Source organism: Heteronotia binoei, chromosome 3 (assembly GCF_032191835.1).
Source record: "Heteronotia binoei isolate CCM8104 ecotype False Entrance Well chromosome 3, APGP_CSIRO_Hbin_v1, whole genome shotgun sequence".
Taxonomy (NCBI): Eukaryota; Metazoa; Chordata; class Lepidosauria; order Squamata; family Gekkonidae; genus Heteronotia; species Heteronotia binoei.
Genome location: NC_083225.1, coordinates 101,877,817 through 101,894,677, shown reverse-complemented (window position 1 = coordinate 101,894,677; position 16,861 = coordinate 101,877,817). Strand labels below are relative to the sequence as shown.

Sequence of the window (16,861 nt, the reverse complement as noted above, 5' to 3'; positions counted from 1 at the left end):
GGTGAGTAGTGTAATGGCCAAGTTTGCAGATGACAATATGATTCAGGATGGTGAAAACCAAGGCTGACTGTGAAGAACTCCAAGAGGACCTCCATAAACTGGGTGAGTGGACGACAATGTGGCAAATGAAGTTCAGTGTTAGTAACTGTAAGGTGATGCACATTGGGACAAAAAAATTCCAGCTTCTATAGGCTGAGACTGTTAGGTCAAAAGATCTTGGAGTCATCATTGATAGTTCAGTTCAAGTGTCAACCTAATGTACTTAGATCCAAATAGGTAGCTGTGTTGGTCTCAAGTAGTTGAACAAAATAGGAGTCAATTGCACCTAATGTACTGCAGCAGTGAAAAAAGGCAAACTCTATATTAGGGATTTTTAGGGAAGGAATTGAGAATAAAATGGCTGATATTGTAATTTCCTATATAGATCTATGGTGTGCTCTTATTTGGGTATACTGTGTAGTGTACATTTCTGACTACTGTATCTCAAAAAGGACATTGCAGAGCTGGAAAAAGTAATAGATGGTTATGTGTTTGGAGGAAAGGCTGAAGAGTCTGGGACTTTTCAGTTTAGAAAAGAGTTGACTAAGGGGGGACATGATAGAGGTTAACAAATGAGTTTGACACTCCTGGTCTAAACTATGTCAATGGTGTGTTATGAGCATAAAATGGAGAACAGAATGATGTAAGCTGCTTTGCGTACCAATTGGGGAACGAAATTAAATTAATCTGTGCGGAATGCAGATATAATCAGATTGGTCCATTTATTAAGAGAGTTATTCATCCAGCTATAGCAACTTTCTAGCTGAACTGGGAAAGAACTCTAGATTATAGGTTAAGTCAAACAGGTGTTCTAACAGATTATTGTTCTGCAATTGCATATGTTGTTTTTGTTGGAGTTGGCAGATGAGCATCCTGGGGGACTAAAATAGTCCTTCATTGGGTTCTATCATTTTAGAGCAGTTGAGTGAGCTCTTGGTCGTATGAGGTCTTGCTTAGGACCAGAACTTTTAGTGATGTTTTGCATGTTACACTTGGGAAAGCACGGGTTTGTGCTTGGGTGACTTATTGTGTTATATTGAGAGTGGTCTGTTGCATGAAATGTGGCTGAAGGAGTGGCTTTAACTTTTTTGAATGCATTTAGTTATAGTCTGCCACTGCACCTTTCCATAGTGGAACAAATTTTGAACATAACGTTCTGTTTCTCTCTCAAATTTCTATAGGGTCAACATGTCTGGAGCCCCCTCAGAATGTTACTGTACACATTGTTAACACAAACATCACTCTGAAATGGGACTGGGAAAACCCATGTGGACTCATTGTAACCTTTTCAGCACAGTATGAAGAGTAAGCCACCAGTTTCCATTTAACTCACTGTTAACAAGAGTTTACAAAAGCTGCTGATGTTTTTGGAATACCCCTAAGTAACAAAAGATACTATGTTAGTTTGTCATGACAAAATAAAACAATGTGAATACAATGCAAAATTATCAATATAAGCTGAAAAGGGAGGTAAGGTTAAGTGTGAATCCTGTCATAAATGAACAGAATTAGCAGTTACACATAATGGATTTTAAGAGAGGTCAGAAGTTGAAACAGATAATCTATTTATCCAACTTTATTACTTTGCTTAAGTGAAAATTGGTACATGGTTACGGTGTGATAAAATGTGTTATGAACAGCCAATTAAATTTTCAGGATGTGGATCCTTTGGAGCTGCTAGAGATCATTGTAAGGAAGGAAATCCCAGGCTCTGTTAACATGGTGTTGAATTTCTTGATGAACTGTAATTTAGCCCTAAGCTTCTGTATCTTGGCTTCCTCTGCAATCTACCCAGTCTTCTCCTGAAAAATTCCCCTGATTTCCTCTTCACATATCTGAAGAAGTGAGCTGTGACTCACAGGAGCTCATTTTGAAAGAAATGTTGTTAGTCTTTAAGGTGCCATTAGACTTTCCTTATTTTCATAAGTAGCAGCTGTTATTTTTTTTTAAAGCAGAGATGAGCTTCAGAAATTCAGGATGGGGTCTTTAGGGAAGACATTTTAAGACCAAGTTTCAAACACAATACAAACTTAGCTTCCACAATATATTTGCAATTAATAAGAACAACATCACAGTATGCACAGTACTTCTTCTACCTCTGTAACCTGGCTGGCTGGATCCTGTGAGTTCTATCTATCTAGCAGATGCTGAGCGCTCTCCCAAGTAATTTGCTGCAAAGAAGCTGCTGCTCTTGGAGGTATGCTAAGGAGGAAAGGGTGTTATGTCTATGAGAGACTATTTCAATTCCCATGCTATTATTGCTTCTTGGTTTTCTAGTCTGAGAGAATCTCTTTCACTTTGTTTGATGGCTGAGAGGGTTGTCCCTGTTCCAAAGGTATTTTCTTTCCTTTTATGTAGAACTTTGCCTTGCAGAATTAGACAGGTAGAGACTGGGGAGCACAAGTTACCATCCACTAGCCTCAGAGAAGCAATGTAACTAACTGGATGAAACAATGAATTTGGGCAAGGTGGTTTGCTACCAGTACCTCTCCCCTTTACCCTGTAATGTGCTAAATATGAAGAAGAACTGGGGAAATAAATTAGTGGGTAGGTAGGGAAATGATTGAACAGATCATGTAGACAACTTTTTGCTGTGAGATGGCATAACACCCAGCTAGAAAGAGGCAAGAGGTATCAGGTGACAACGTTTCAGAATCCATGTGTGCTACAAAGTGACTGGTTGCAACATGACATATATAGGTTTTTGGCCATTGGGTGGTTATAGATTAAGACTCAAGTAAATTTATCTCTGGAATTATCAACTCTTACTGTTTGAGAACTTCTACATTGCCTTTCAGGATGCCAGAACATGAGGAGAATTTTGAAAATTGGACAGTGATTCCGGAGTGTCAGAATGTAATCTCCACAGAATGTGATCTCTCATTATTGAAACTAGATTATTTAAGTTATTATAATGTGAGTGTCAGAGTGGAAGCAGGGAAAGAGAGTTCTCCAAGGGCCTCTTTAAAATTTTCTCCTTATCTTTCAGGTACAACTCTCTTCCTTATTTATTTATAGTTTTGATTTGGTTTGTGTTTGCTCATGTCTTATGCATGTTATATGATTATAAGCAATTCTGAGGCCTAGTTACAAACATTTAGTAACTTACTTAGGAACCCTGTGGCGCAAAGTAGTAAGCTGCAGTACTGCAGTCTAAACTCTGCTTACAACCTGAGTTAGATCCCGGCTCAGGTTCAGGTAACCGGCTCAGGGTTGACTCAGCCTTCCATCCTTTCGAGGTTGGTAAAATGAGTACCCAGCTTGCTGGAGTAAAGTGTAGATGACTGGGGAAGGCAGTGGCAAACCACCCCATAAAAAAGTCTGCCATGAAAATGTTGTGATGCAACATCAGCCCAGAGTTGGAAATGACTGGTGCTTGCACAGGAGACTTCCTTTAGTAGCTTGGAATTCCATTCCTGATAGCACCACTGTGTGCCTTATGTTCCATTTCCCACCAGTTGTTTCTCTTGATTATCATTCCGCATCTACTCAGAGTCCTGCTGGCCATAGCACATAGGAAAGATGGAGGAGTTAGAGAAAGGAATGGGACAAACAATATGCTAGTGGTATCTTGTCTCAGGACACATAAAGATAGTCACTTTTTCCAGTCAAAAGATCTGGTAGTCCTAATAATACTGGATTAAGTGTTGATTGGATTATTTTAATAAAGATTATTTTACTAATACCAGATTCTCATATCTGTAGATGGCATAATGCCAGTGATAATATTTTGTCATCTGTTTGCTTTTGAAGTCTATATCTTCATGTTGCAAGCTATCATTAATATGAACATTTGTGCTTAAGTTTGTCATCTTGGTTGGCAGCCCAGGTTGGTCCTCCAGGAGTGTTGTTGGAATCAGTAGATGGAAATGTAAACATCAAAATTATACCTCCAGAAGCAGACCAGCCAAAACAAATGTGGAAGTATGACACTTTAATTTACAATTTAGCAATCTGGAAGAACTCATCAAAATCTGAGGTGCTACATTATTCTCCATGAATTTAGTATGCTTCAGTTTTCATTTCATAAATGCTATAATGTATGATTTTCTATTATATATGCTTCATGTTGGTAGCGTTTATTTCTTTGGTGTGAATGCTAATTCTCTAAATGTTGCACTCCTTGTCTACCAGTTTAGTGGGATTTACTTTTGAGTATGCATTCATAGAACTGGGGCACTTAGAATAATATATTTGGAAGGGGCTATACAGGCCATCTAGTCTAACCCCCTGCTCAACGCAGGATCAGCCTAAAGCAACCCCAGCAAGTGTTTGTCCAGCTGCTGCTTAAAGACTGCCAGTGAAGGGAAGCTCACCATCTCCGTAGGTAGCTGATTCCACTGTTGAACAACTCCTACTATAAGTTTTTCCTAATATTGAGCTGGTACCTTCTCGCCCTTTTGCAACTTGTATCCTCTTCTGCCAACAGGAACAGCTCCCTGCCCTCCTCAAAGTGACAGTCCTTAAAAAATTTAAGAGAGCAATTATGTCCCCCCTCAACCTCCTTTTCTCCAGACTGAACATTCCCAAGTCCCTCATAGGGCTTGGTTTCCAGGATCAAACCCAGTTCTTCCAGATAAGAGTCCTCGAATGTAACCACACCATCAGACTGGCTCTCTTCACAAGTTGTGAAAAAGTACTACTTTTTCACAATTTAACTAATCTTACTTACAATCAAGTTTCATTACATGATTAAATTTCATTTATTTTACAGATTTATACCCTGTATTCTCTACCATTTTGGAATCTGAGACACTTAACAACATATTAAGATAAAAGTTACAGTGAAAAAATTCACTATCATATACCAAATATCAGCAGTATTATCACGGTTTTTTGTAGAAAAAGACCAGCAGGAACTCATTTGCATATTAGGCAACAGTGAACTCATTTGCATATTAGGTCATAGCCCTGATGTCACCATTGTTTGTCCTGATACTTTTTGTAGAAAAAGCCCAGCAGGAACTCATTTGCATATTAGGCCACACCCTCTGATACCAATCCAGCCAGAACTGCATTCCTGCTAAAAAAAAAGCCGTATTATCAATAAATAAGAGCGTTACCAAAAAGTACTAAATGGGGGAATATAAAATTATAGTAGAAGGAAGTGCCAGAAAGTTTTTCCACAGATCCAGGTTGAGTCAAATGAGGAGGAGGCTGTCACTGTATCTATAGAAATATACCTTGTGTTCTCTGGTTGCATTCCAAGGGGTACCGAGGTGCATTATACAATGAAAAAAAAATCTCAATTGGCCTAAGGTGTCAGAAAACTTGGTGATATCTCCTTGCTGGTTTTGGTGTAAGTATTTAAATGAAAACATATAAATAATTACAATAATGTATGCCATTCTGGAGATACAGCAATCATTCTGTTGACAAAATACCAGCACTACTTCTGTTGATCCAATAAAGGGTAATCGCTTATAAAAATCATGTCTGAATTGTTATAGCAAGACATGTCTAAAGCAGTCACAATTTTTAAAAAGTCATACATTTCCATTGCAGAAAAAATACCAGGATGTTTTTTCAGGGCAGAACCTTTCTGATCTTCAGCCAGATACTACTTATTGTTTGGAAGTTAAAGCGTACCTAGAATATCATAAAGCTTTATGGAGCCCAGAGTACTGTATAAAGACACCTAAAGGTATCGTTTGGTTTATTTTTCAGTTTAACTGTTCAAATCAATAGTGTCACACTAATTAATTTTTTTTCACCCAGTTTTGATACCCTGTAGTAAAATTGATAATTCTTTAAAATTTCTGGTTCCTAGTGCAATCTGAAAGTAGTTATTCTTTTAAATCAATAGCCTTCAAATAGTGTAACTCTGTTTAGGATTGCACTGTGAAATGCTCACAGATAACTAAGCATTTTGTTTGTGCTGCTCCAGGGGTCACTCCCATAGTCCCCTTAAGTCCTGGAGCAGTTGATAAGCATCATTGAGGCACTACTTCAGCCACCACATCAAACCCTGTAAGCCTTTGATTGCTATAGAATTGTAGTTCCCTTTGTAGTTTTTGTCAATGTTCTTGAATCTAAATGAACATGTTCTGGGTGTGGAGCAGGTATCACTGGGGTTGTGTGGGGGGAGGTATTGGTGGATTTCTTGCATTTTGCAGGGGGTTGGACTGGATGACCCTGGGGGTCTCTTCCAACTCTATGATACTTTGTTTAATTATTTATTTTCTCTTCACAGCTTTTGATGGTCTGGCTCCTCCCACAAACCTTCATGTTCGTGCTTTGAATATGAAGTGCATTTTGTATTGGGATGACCTATATAATGGAAGAGTAAGCTTCACAGTCCAGTGGATCTAGTAAGAATCATTACTGCATATGTTTTAATCTCTAACTTTTACATTCCAGCTATTTTCTCATCTTTATTGAATCTTCACAGCTTAAGATTTCTAACAAAGTTAGCTTGCTACATAAGTTTGTCCTGGTTTGGTATTTGCTTTGACCAGCCACATTAAATAAGTGGCTAAAAATACAAATAGGCAAGTGAGCTAAATGCATATTAACGATCCTTTCATATTGACATTCAGTGATATTTCAGTCACATTTTAAGGGGCAATTTTGCACTTCTGCACATCCTTGAATAGTGGCTTGCATTGCTGCAGCATAGTTACCCTTTCCAAAAGCTCCTTTCCTTTCCTTCCCCTGTTCTTAGACCTAAGCTTGAATAAAACTTGAGAGCTTAAATAAGATCCCTGCCTGAAAACATCCCCCTTTGGAACTTCTCTGCTGCCTTTAGAAATCGAGCAATAAAATAAATACATTTAGAATCTAAATCCTCTAGGAGGAATTGAACCTTTTGCTCTAATGCTACTAGAGGGAACATAGTCCATTTACTAAAACTGAGCATAATCCACTTTAGCCGAGGCTGAAGCCCATAAGGACATTGCAAGAGGATATGTGCAAGAGAGTCCACCGACTGGAGGGGGAAAGACATAGCCGCTCTGAGAAAGAGATCCTTGAGAGATGACCCAGCAGTACCATTGAAAAGGGGCAATTAAATCATGACTGCATAACATTCCTGCATAACTTTGGGCTAATCAAGAATTCTGAGTAGGGAAGGAGTCTCCCCTAAGATGAAAGTTCCAAGACAAGTGGAGCACACATTCCTATAGCATCAAAATGGGTATAGTTCTTATCTCTAGCACAGATCAGTTTGGCCACATATTTTTTACATTGATTCACCAAGGAAGGGAAAAAATCCTCCTCAAGATCTAGAAGAGATAACTTCTGTTCAAGGAGCTGGAGTCAGGGGGCCTTATAAAAATCCCTGAGAGTTAAGCTTACCAAGTTACCCTCGGGCCTCGAAGAATAGATGGAACCAAAAATTAAAGATGTACCAGGCACAGGGTACTACAGAGCTAAGCCCAAATTCATAATGAAGAGCCAGTGATGAAATGCATCTAGGCAGCCTTCCCATTGCCTGAAGGAATGAGAACTAGATTCTGTTTAGATTCATCTTCAGCAGATATCCATATAGGGCACCATACAAAAGCTTCTTAATTGACCTAAAGCTTGTGCATGTGTCAAAGAATTCTGTGGTTGATTACTATCACTAACATGATGGTGCCCCAGGTTGAAAGCAACTCACTGGATCAGGATAAAGTGTTAAGTGATGGTGCTAAATGGGAAACCATGTACAGGTTCTAGTTGGGTTGGTTTAATGGATCATGGGTTACAAGCTTTGTTCACACCCACGTTGTCTTTAAGCAGAGATTCCATTTGCTGGTAGTCTGATCAATTTGCAGTCTCCTTCAATAATATATAGATAGAGCTATTTCACCTGTTTTCAGTGACAGAACTATAAAATATACTGACCTAGACACAGGATCTTTGCCTTCAATGGGCTTAGCTTCTGTTAAATCTTTCAGCAGGTGTTTGACATGGTCAACCATAATTTGTTGACCCACTGCCTTGCTGCCATTGGAATATGGGGGACAGTCCTGGATATCTTTTACTATTTTGCCACAAACATTATGCCACAAATGTCCAACATAGGAGAGAGGATGGGTGAAATCTTAGAAATGTAAATGCCTTTTTTTAGAGCAAAGGTTAAATAATTATTGGTTTTTATTACTGAGTACAAAGGATTGGTTGACATTCTATTTTAGATTTCATGGTACCTTTTCTAATCTGAGGTATGCATTGAAAACTTAGGTTCTTTTGTATTCGTTGCTTTTAAGTCTTTTCTATACAACTTCAAAGTCTCAAATGTCTAAAGTCAGTATAGAATAATAAAATACATATGGAATCCCAAAAAAATGATCAGATCATCAACTAATAACACCAACAGTAAACAATTAAAATATTTAATTATTTATTCATTCAACTTTTCCCACCAAGCAGGGCTCTGGGTGGTTTCCAACATGACTAGGTTGAAAGTGAGACTGGAATGGATCCAAGGCCAATGTGTCTTCCAGGAAAGCCTGTAGCTGTTCTGCTGCATGTTCAACCACCTTACTCAGGAACAGCACATTTAAAACTTTAGTTGGCCAGATCAGAAAGATCTTGCGATGGTTTTTTCAACAGGCCTCACCACTGCCTTCTTCAACATTCCCAGGGAGACCCCTGAACCCAGGGACAGATTGATAATGCCATCCAGGGAAGTTCACACTCTCTTAGTTTTGGCCTTGTATGTGGTCTTCAGCTATGGCAGAATAGTGCTACAAGTCAGTTAACTAGAAGCACATCTGCACAGGAACATATCCTTTCTGTTTTAGAAGAGCTTCACGGGCTGCATCCATTAGCCCAGCCGGGAAGGGCATGGATCAAGGGAGCAAGTGGTGGGTTTAACAGGTGACAGAACACTGTCCACATCAGTCTGAGTAAACCATCTGAATTGATCTAATACTGAGCCAGATGACAGCCAAAGGGTCTCTGGTTCGTTCATTGTATCAGCACTGGCTGAGAGATCAACAGCAAAAGTATTTTAAAGACTACAATACAGTGGAAGAGACCCTGAAATAAATAGTATAGGGTTTGGTCCTACCACCTTTTCCATAACTCTAATTACTTTGGTACTCCCTCCCCCCAAGACTATACCAAGGATTGTGGAACCCACTCAGACAAAAATCCACATGGGATGGGGCTACAGTGAAGAAGGGAGTAACAGGAATGCCCCTTTACCCGTTTGTGATATTGGAAAACCTGATAACAAAGTACCACTATGCAAGCAATGAGTTTTAATTAAATCAGATAAAATCTATCAATCTTGCCAAGACAAAGGAACCATCATATTCCACCTCTACTTCCAAAGTATTCTGAAATAATTCTCACAACTAAACAGATATCTGGATAAACATAAACTTTTTAACTGGTGTCCAAAAGAAAGATACAAGATAAGAGGAAGTTCCACAACTGAGGTGCCACTGCAGGAAATGCACTGTCTATAGCCACTTGCCATACATAAGTGAGAGCAGCATGTATAACATAGTAATTGATGTAGATTTTAATGGTCCAACCAGCTAGTGCAGGAGAGAAGTTTGTAGATGTTGTCTCCTCGTGTAGCACAAGGCTGTAATGTGGCAAAACTGCTAAGATGCTAAAACACATTGTACCACTTCAGTTTGTAGACGCATTTTTCAAATTTCTGCTTCATTAATAAGCCCTGTAAGAACTTACATAGCATGAGAAAAGCAAGGCTAGAAACATTTTTCTAATGTGCTGAATGTTGTATTTGAAGGAAATTTTTACCTAGGGCATAATTTTAAAAAGAACTGCTCTCACTTGCACCTGCTCATTTTGCCTCATGTGTAGACCAGGCCTAAAGGTATCAGATTGCAGTCTGTTGGGAGCTTTAAAATTAAGCACCAGCATTAGCACATGGATGCAGCCCGTGAAGCTCTTTTAAAACAGAAAGGATATGTTCCTGTGCAGATGTGCTTCTAGTTAGCTGACTTGTAGCACATAGCTGAAGACCACATACAAGCGATCAGACTGTGGCCAGGTGTCACACAGCAGGGTACTACTGGCTGCCACCACTCTGGTAAGAGTCTTTCTGGGAGGGCCCAGAGCACCCCCCATGACCCCTTCTTCTATGTGACCAAAGAGACATGAGGAACCAGGCAGTATAACAACAGGTTTATTATAAGTGCTCAAAAACAATAAGTGGTTTGTAAAAAAATTCAGTGTAAGTGAATATTAAAACAGTACAAGTTGGTACAAAGAAATAAAAGCCCTGATGCAACTAACTAGACATTCCCTTTCTTTAATTCCAACTGAGAAATCTCTCTCCAGCTGCAGCCTTCTCCATCCCAGCCTTTCAGAGAGAATACACTAACTGCTTTTGCTAGCCTTTTATTGTTTCCTCTCAGATACCACCTCTCTGGCCAAGTTTTCCCTCCTAAACTTCTGCCCACTCAGTCAGAGGGACAGAAGGGATCTTGGAAATGTAGGCCCTGTAACTACTCTGATAGAGGCTTCCCTGGAGCCTGTAGGCCTCGGATCTTGACACCAGGTCTTGCTTTTCCAAGAAGAGATGCTGTTGGCAAATCAAAGTTGATAAAAGGCATTATCCTCCATAGATGAGCCATGAATGTCTATCTGTAGCAGTGGATCTAACAATACCACCAAACTGCAAGCCTGAGAGTACAACTCCATCCATAACTGACTGACTCATTATTACTTGGTTGGCATCATTGTTGACCAACAGCACCTTGGTTGTATTTCATCACAACCATTCCCCTTGCTTTCATGTGCACAGTGGCTTAGAACTTGGCCCAGAATAGGGTGAGCCAAGAAATTACCTTCCCAGCGTGAGGTCTTTTGTACCATCCCAAGCAAAACCACTGGGTTTTTGAAAAATACTGTTAAATGCAACAAAAATTGGTTGCATATTTAATTTTGGAGATGTGAGAGAGGTAGAGGCACTGGATCCATTGTGCTGGAACTCGTACTGCTTTCAGGACTCCTTTTAAAATTTACAGTTGTTTGGAGGCCTCTGTTTCTGGCTTGACAAAACAGTAAGTCCTTGGATCTTATAGTATTATTTCCTATTTATTTGTATAAGATCAGCCATGGTAATAAAGGGTAAGGTCCAAAGTGCTGTTCTGTGAATACAAATGAGAGAAGGGAAGAGACTTTCAAAAATGGTAATAACAGTATGGATAACTTAAAGTGTTAGTAGTAAAAGGCCCATTTGCTATAATATTCCAATAATTGCAAAGCAGCAGCTGGTTTAAACATTTTTAGTGGGATTGTTGGCTAAATTAGTTTGTTCTGGAACTAGAGAAAATTCAGCCAGATAATGTTTACTGTTGCTGACAAAATCTGTTGTCTTGTCAGTCTCCAGATCAGTGAATAATCTCTTTAAAGCAGAAAATGTCTTGGTCCACATCTGGGGTATGAATTTTTTAAAAATCATAAAATGTGAACGAAAACAGAAATGTAGCTAAAATTGGAGAAATCCCACCCAGTCACACATAGTGACATGAGAGCCCTCCTTAAGTGTGAGAGCCAAATGTCTGCTATGTCCAGATGTACACTTAAGTTATGCCAGTGGCTAGAAATACTAGGCTGGCTAGGAAAGTGGACCCAAAGCAGTTAAGGTCACACCTGAGTGAACTAGGCCTTTGCCTCTGACAAATTCATCCTGTGGAATACTCTGAATGCCAAGATCCTAAGGTTTCATGCACATGGTCATTCTGACTTTTGCAGAAGGTGGCATGGTGACCTTGCCCTCTTCTCACAGCTGTTCTCTTCTGAAAGCCACACATCTGATTAAGCCTGCAGTCCTGTTCACACTTTCTTGGTAGTGGTGAAACCCAGAAAGACACCCCTGGATGTGATATTGCAATGTAACACTACAATATGAATATTACACAGCAATGCCCATCTGAACTGGGATGGTCTCTTTTCCACATAAGAGAAGCAAACCCAGTTCAATTTAGGCCCCTAGGCAGGCTGGAATGATATCAAGTCTGGTTCATAGGCTTGGCAGACATCTTGGCTGTGCTGAAAGACTAAAGAAACAACCATTTTTCTGATCGTGGAAATGGAAAAATCCAGGCACAGAGAAGGATGTATTGTGGACAAAGCTGTAAAAATTCCTTCACCTCTTCTGGCAACCTCTTTCAAGTCTTGTTCCCAAAACATAAAACCTGCAACACATAAACAAATGGTCTGTATGCATGATCTGCTATCCTTTGGAAAGACAGCAGATATGCAAAGGATCTTCTTCGTGGTCTCTGTGCTTCACACCCATGGGATAGAGTGCCTGCGCCAATCCCCGAATCGGTATCTGAAAAGCCCGGGATTTTTCCGCGCTCGGCGCCAATGGGCATGCGCAGGCATCCCAGTATGTATGCTCACCAGCGCCAACGCGGGTATCCCGCCAGTTCCTTTCTGACCGCTGCGCGGAGAGGTTCGCCTTTCATGTCCCCGGTCAGTGAGATATCATTTTTTGCCTTTTCTTGTGTATTTAGCCCGTTTGTTGTTTTCTTAGAGTAGATAGTTAGATAGTTAGTAAAAAAAAAAAAAGAGTTTGTGTGTGTGTCTATCGGACTGCCCTCTGGGCCTTCCCCCAAAGTTTTTTTCCCCTCAGAGGACTCTGAGCGGGTTTTTAGCGACTGGAGTCTATGGAAAGTCGCTGGGGGTTTTTCAAACGTTGCCGTTCCTGCGGGAAGACGATTGCCCCCTCAGGCGGCCATTCTCTGTGTCTTGTCTGCTTGGGTGAAGCGCACTGTGTGGAGTCCTGCCCACATTGCCTCCGCTTCTCCAAGCAAACGAGGAAGAACCGGGCGGCGCGGCTTTCGGCGGCTCTAACCGAATCGGCACTCCGCCCTCAAAGATCGGCATCGGGCCTGTCGGCATCGACCATGGCAGACACCCCGGCCTCGACGGTCACATCAGCTGATGTGACCCCGGTCGTGACCGAAATGCCGACTGAGCGAGGCTCCTCCACGAAATGATCCCATGATGGATCAGTGGAAACGCCTGCTAAGAAGCGTCAGGATGACTCGGGGACCCGAGCATCTGCCCCGAAGAAGGCCAAGGAGAAGCGGAACAGGCCCCGCACTCCATCGCCATCACACAACGTTTCAGCGCCGACTGCCCCGCCAAGGAAGATCCTGGCGTCCCCGTGCCACAGCTCTTCAGCATCGAGAGGCAGTACCCAACAACACCGTCTCTCGATGTCTGAGCAGGAGATCGACCTCACCCAGCGATCCTCGTCATCTGGGTCGGTATGTCGCAGCAGGAGCGGGTCGATCTCAGAAGTGGAGGCTTCGGCGCCGATGGATCCGTCTCCCCCGATGGAACCCAGAGGGAGACGGGAGCTAGAGCCCTCCATGGCACCATGCCGTTTCCCACCGCTACCATCGTGGGAGCAGCGTCAATGGTTGCCCTCCTATCCTTATCCGTACCCTCCTTATCAGTGGTATCCACCAAGGGAGTTTGCGGAATGGGATCAACACTCCGAGGCGTCCTGTATGTCGAGGCTGTCGCACCATTCCCGAAGACCATCGGCATCGATCCCTCCGGAGAGGCGCACTACATCAGCGGCTGAGACTCGTCGATGACCCTCGACGTCGATCCGCTCGCCGGTCCGGGAATCGACGCCGATCCTTTCTGAGCACCGGGAGTCTTCTTTATCGGACTCTGAGAGCGGTGCCGACACCCAGGAGGGTGCCTTGGAGCCTTCGCCTAGGTCCCAGACGACCGAAGATCTCCTGATTTCGCCATCGGAGGATCTGAAGTCCTATGGTGACCTAGTGAAGAGGATGGCAACCTCCCTCTCCCTGCCTGTGACACAACCACAACCCATCGTGGATGATAATGTCTTTGACATTATGCAGAGGGACACATCCACAGCAATCACTTTGCCGGTCACCAAAGTGATTCTACAGGCAGTGAAGGAGCCCTGGAAGAAACCATCTTCAACTCCAGTGTAATCCAGAAGGCTGGACCACATGTACAGGGTCCAGGAGACGGGGGCTGAGTTCCTTTTCACCCATCCGAAACCGAACTCAGTGGTCGTCTCTTCTTCATCCAAGGCACGAAAGGTCCACTCATCCCCACCCAACAAGGAGGGAAAGAAGCTGGACAACATGGGAAGAAAGGTGTATTCTGCAGGGGCCCTGGGAGTAAAGGGTATCTAATTATGCGGCTTGCATGCTAGATACCAGTACTCCGTATGGGAACAACTCACCCCTCTTCTCTCTTCCCTGAGCGAGGACAAGAAGGCGGCTGCCAGGAAGCTGCAGAAAGAAGGCTTTGCTGTGGCCAAGCAACAATTGGCTGCAGCAAAGCACATGGTGGACGTGTCGGCAAAGGCAATCACGTCCGCTGTGTGCATTCGTCGGCACTCCTGGTTGAGATCAACAGCCCTGCAGCAGGACACTAGGGCTTTTGTCGAGGACTTGCCCTTCGAGGGGGATGGCCTGTTTAGCACCACCACAGACAGTGCACTGCAGGAAATCGACAAGAGCCTGAAAACCTCTAGGAACCTGGGTGTGCAGGCCACCTCAAGGACTCCTAAGGCGAAGCAGTGGCACAAACCATGGGCCAAGAAGCCCTTCCAAAAATTTTCGCCAGAACAGCAATGGCGACCTCGCTGCACCCAGCCTGACAGACCATCATACTCAGGCAACAACAGGAACCGCTATGGTTCTCAGGCTGCTGGCAAGTCTAAGGGTGCTCGCCCTCAGAAGCAGGGCCTTTGACTTTCTTGTGGCACACGTCATCGCCCCCACTTCAACATCTATTCGCCTCCGCCCTTTCCTATCTACCTGGGAGTTGATCTCTACAGACATGTGGGCTCTGTCCATCATAGAAGAGGGCTACAAAATAGATTTTGTGCAGATTCCGAACCAATCCGTGGTAATCACCACTCCCCCTTCCCCACCTTTGCTGGCGGAGGTGAACAACCTCCTACAGAAACAAGCCATAGAGAGAGTTCCGACGGAGGCCAGGACGGGAGGTTTTTACTCCTGCTACTTCCTGGTCCCCAAGAGGGATGAGGGCTTAAGACCAATTATGGATCTTCGGAATCTGAACAAATTTATTCTGTACCAGAAGTTCAGAATGGCCACGCTGCAAACAATCCTGCCCCTCATCAACCAAGGGGACTGGATGGCGACCCTGGACCTCAAGGATGCCTACTTCCATGTCAGCATCCATCCGGCGTTCAGGCGTTTCCTCAGGTTTGCAGTGGGTTCCCAGAACTTACAGTTCAAAGCCCTTCCGTTCGGCCTGTCCACTGCACCTCGGGTGTTTACGAAGATGATGAGCGTTGTGGCTGCCCATCTCCGTCTTGTCGTTTTTCCATACATCGACGACTGGCTCCTTGTGGCAAAGTCGAGGGAAAGTTTGTCAATGCACATTGCCATCACTCTACGTCTTCTCGACACCTTGGGGTTGCAGGTCAGTTTGGAGAAATCTCATCTTACTCCGTCAAGGACAGTGCAGTTCATAGGGGCTTTCCTGGATATGAACCAGCATCGTGCATACCTGCCTTCGCAGAGGGCAAAGGACATTGTCAGTCTGGTACAACTGCTTCAGAGGCGAAAGTGGGGCACAACACAGCAGCTTCGGCGGATGCTGAGGCTGATGGTGGCGACGACAAGCGTGCTACTTTTTGCGAAACTGAGAATGAGAGGCCTACAGTTGTGGTTTCTTCGCCAGTTTCGCCCTCTCAGAGACTCACCTCAAAAGAGGTTTACTGTCCCAGCCAGGACTCTGCAGTCGCTACGATGGTGGGGGGCAGAGAACAACATCTGCCAGGGAGCTCCCTTTAATCTTCCGACTCCTACTATGACTATCACCACAGATGCTTCCTTGTGGGGGTGCGGGGCCCACATGGAAGGCCTGTGGGGAGGGGGGGCCGGTGGCCGCCAAAACTGACTCAGTTCCACATAAACTATCTAGAGCTGCTGGCGGTTCACTTTGCCCTACGTTCTTTCCGCCCCTTAGTGGCGGGGAGGACTGTAGCGCTGCTTACGGACAATACCACTGCCCTGTGCTACATCAACAGGCAGAGAGGGACAGTGTCTCATCGGCTCTGCGCATTGGCGATGGATCTCTGGTTCGAGTGTCTCCAGTACGATATCTTCGTGAAGGGGGCACATCTTCCGGGGGTCCTCAACATTCAGGCAGACTCCCTCAGCAGGGGTGGGGCTTCCCCACACGAGTGGGAACTGCAGTGGCGTTTCCTGAAGCATGTATTCCAGCTTTGGGGGTACCTGCAGCTGGATGTCTTCACCACGGCCGAGAACAAGAAATGCCCCAGGTTCTGTTCCAGAGGGGGAACGGATCCAGCATCTCTGGGAGACGGGCTCCTGCTTCCTTGGGAGGGCCGGTTCCTCTACATGTTCCCGCCTCTGCCGTTGTTGACGAAGGAGGTCAACAAAATAGCAAGGGAGAGACCACGCTGCATCCTGATGACTCCCTGGTGGCCTCGCCAGAACTGGTTCACGATCCTGCTCCAACTCTCAAGGGGGGTCTTCTACCAGTTCCCGGCAGAACCAGGCCTTCTGTCAGCTCAGGGCAGGCATGTACTCCATCACAACGTGCCCCATCTGAAGCTGACAGCGTGGTTCATCGACCAGTAGGGTTCTCTGACAGGGTCCAGCAAGTTCTTATAAACAGCAGAAAACCGTCCACTCGTGCTTCCTATGACAGGAAGTGGCGGAGATTTACCAAGTTTTTAGTTGACCCTTTGGTCTCACCTAGCAGGGTGGGATTGGCGGCAATTTTTGATTTTTTGCTGTCCCTAGTGGATGCAGGCCTGGTTTTCTCCTCTGTCAAAGTTTATTTGGCGGCAATATCTGCCTTCCATGATCCGATGGAGGGGTACTCCGTTTTTGCGCACCCTCAG

The 16,861-nt window shown here is 43.8% G+C and overlaps 1 protein-coding gene across 1 annotated transcript in view; it reads left to right on the top strand.

Moving 5' to 3' along the window:
- Positions 1–16,861, top strand: part of IFNAR1 (interferon alpha and beta receptor subunit 1) — a 34,592-nt gene that overhangs the window by 2,217 nt on the left and 15,514 nt on the right. Inside the window, exons 2-6 of the mRNA XM_060234311.1 lie at positions 1,221–1,344; positions 2,838–3,028; positions 3,864–4,018; positions 5,545–5,683; positions 6,233–6,350. Of these exons, the coding sequence (XP_060090294.1) occupies positions 1,221–1,344; positions 2,838–3,028; positions 3,864–4,018; positions 5,545–5,683; positions 6,233–6,350 (727 nt within the window). The remainder of the gene's footprint in view (positions 1–1,220; positions 1,345–2,837; positions 3,029–3,863; positions 4,019–5,544; positions 5,684–6,232; positions 6,351–16,861) is intronic.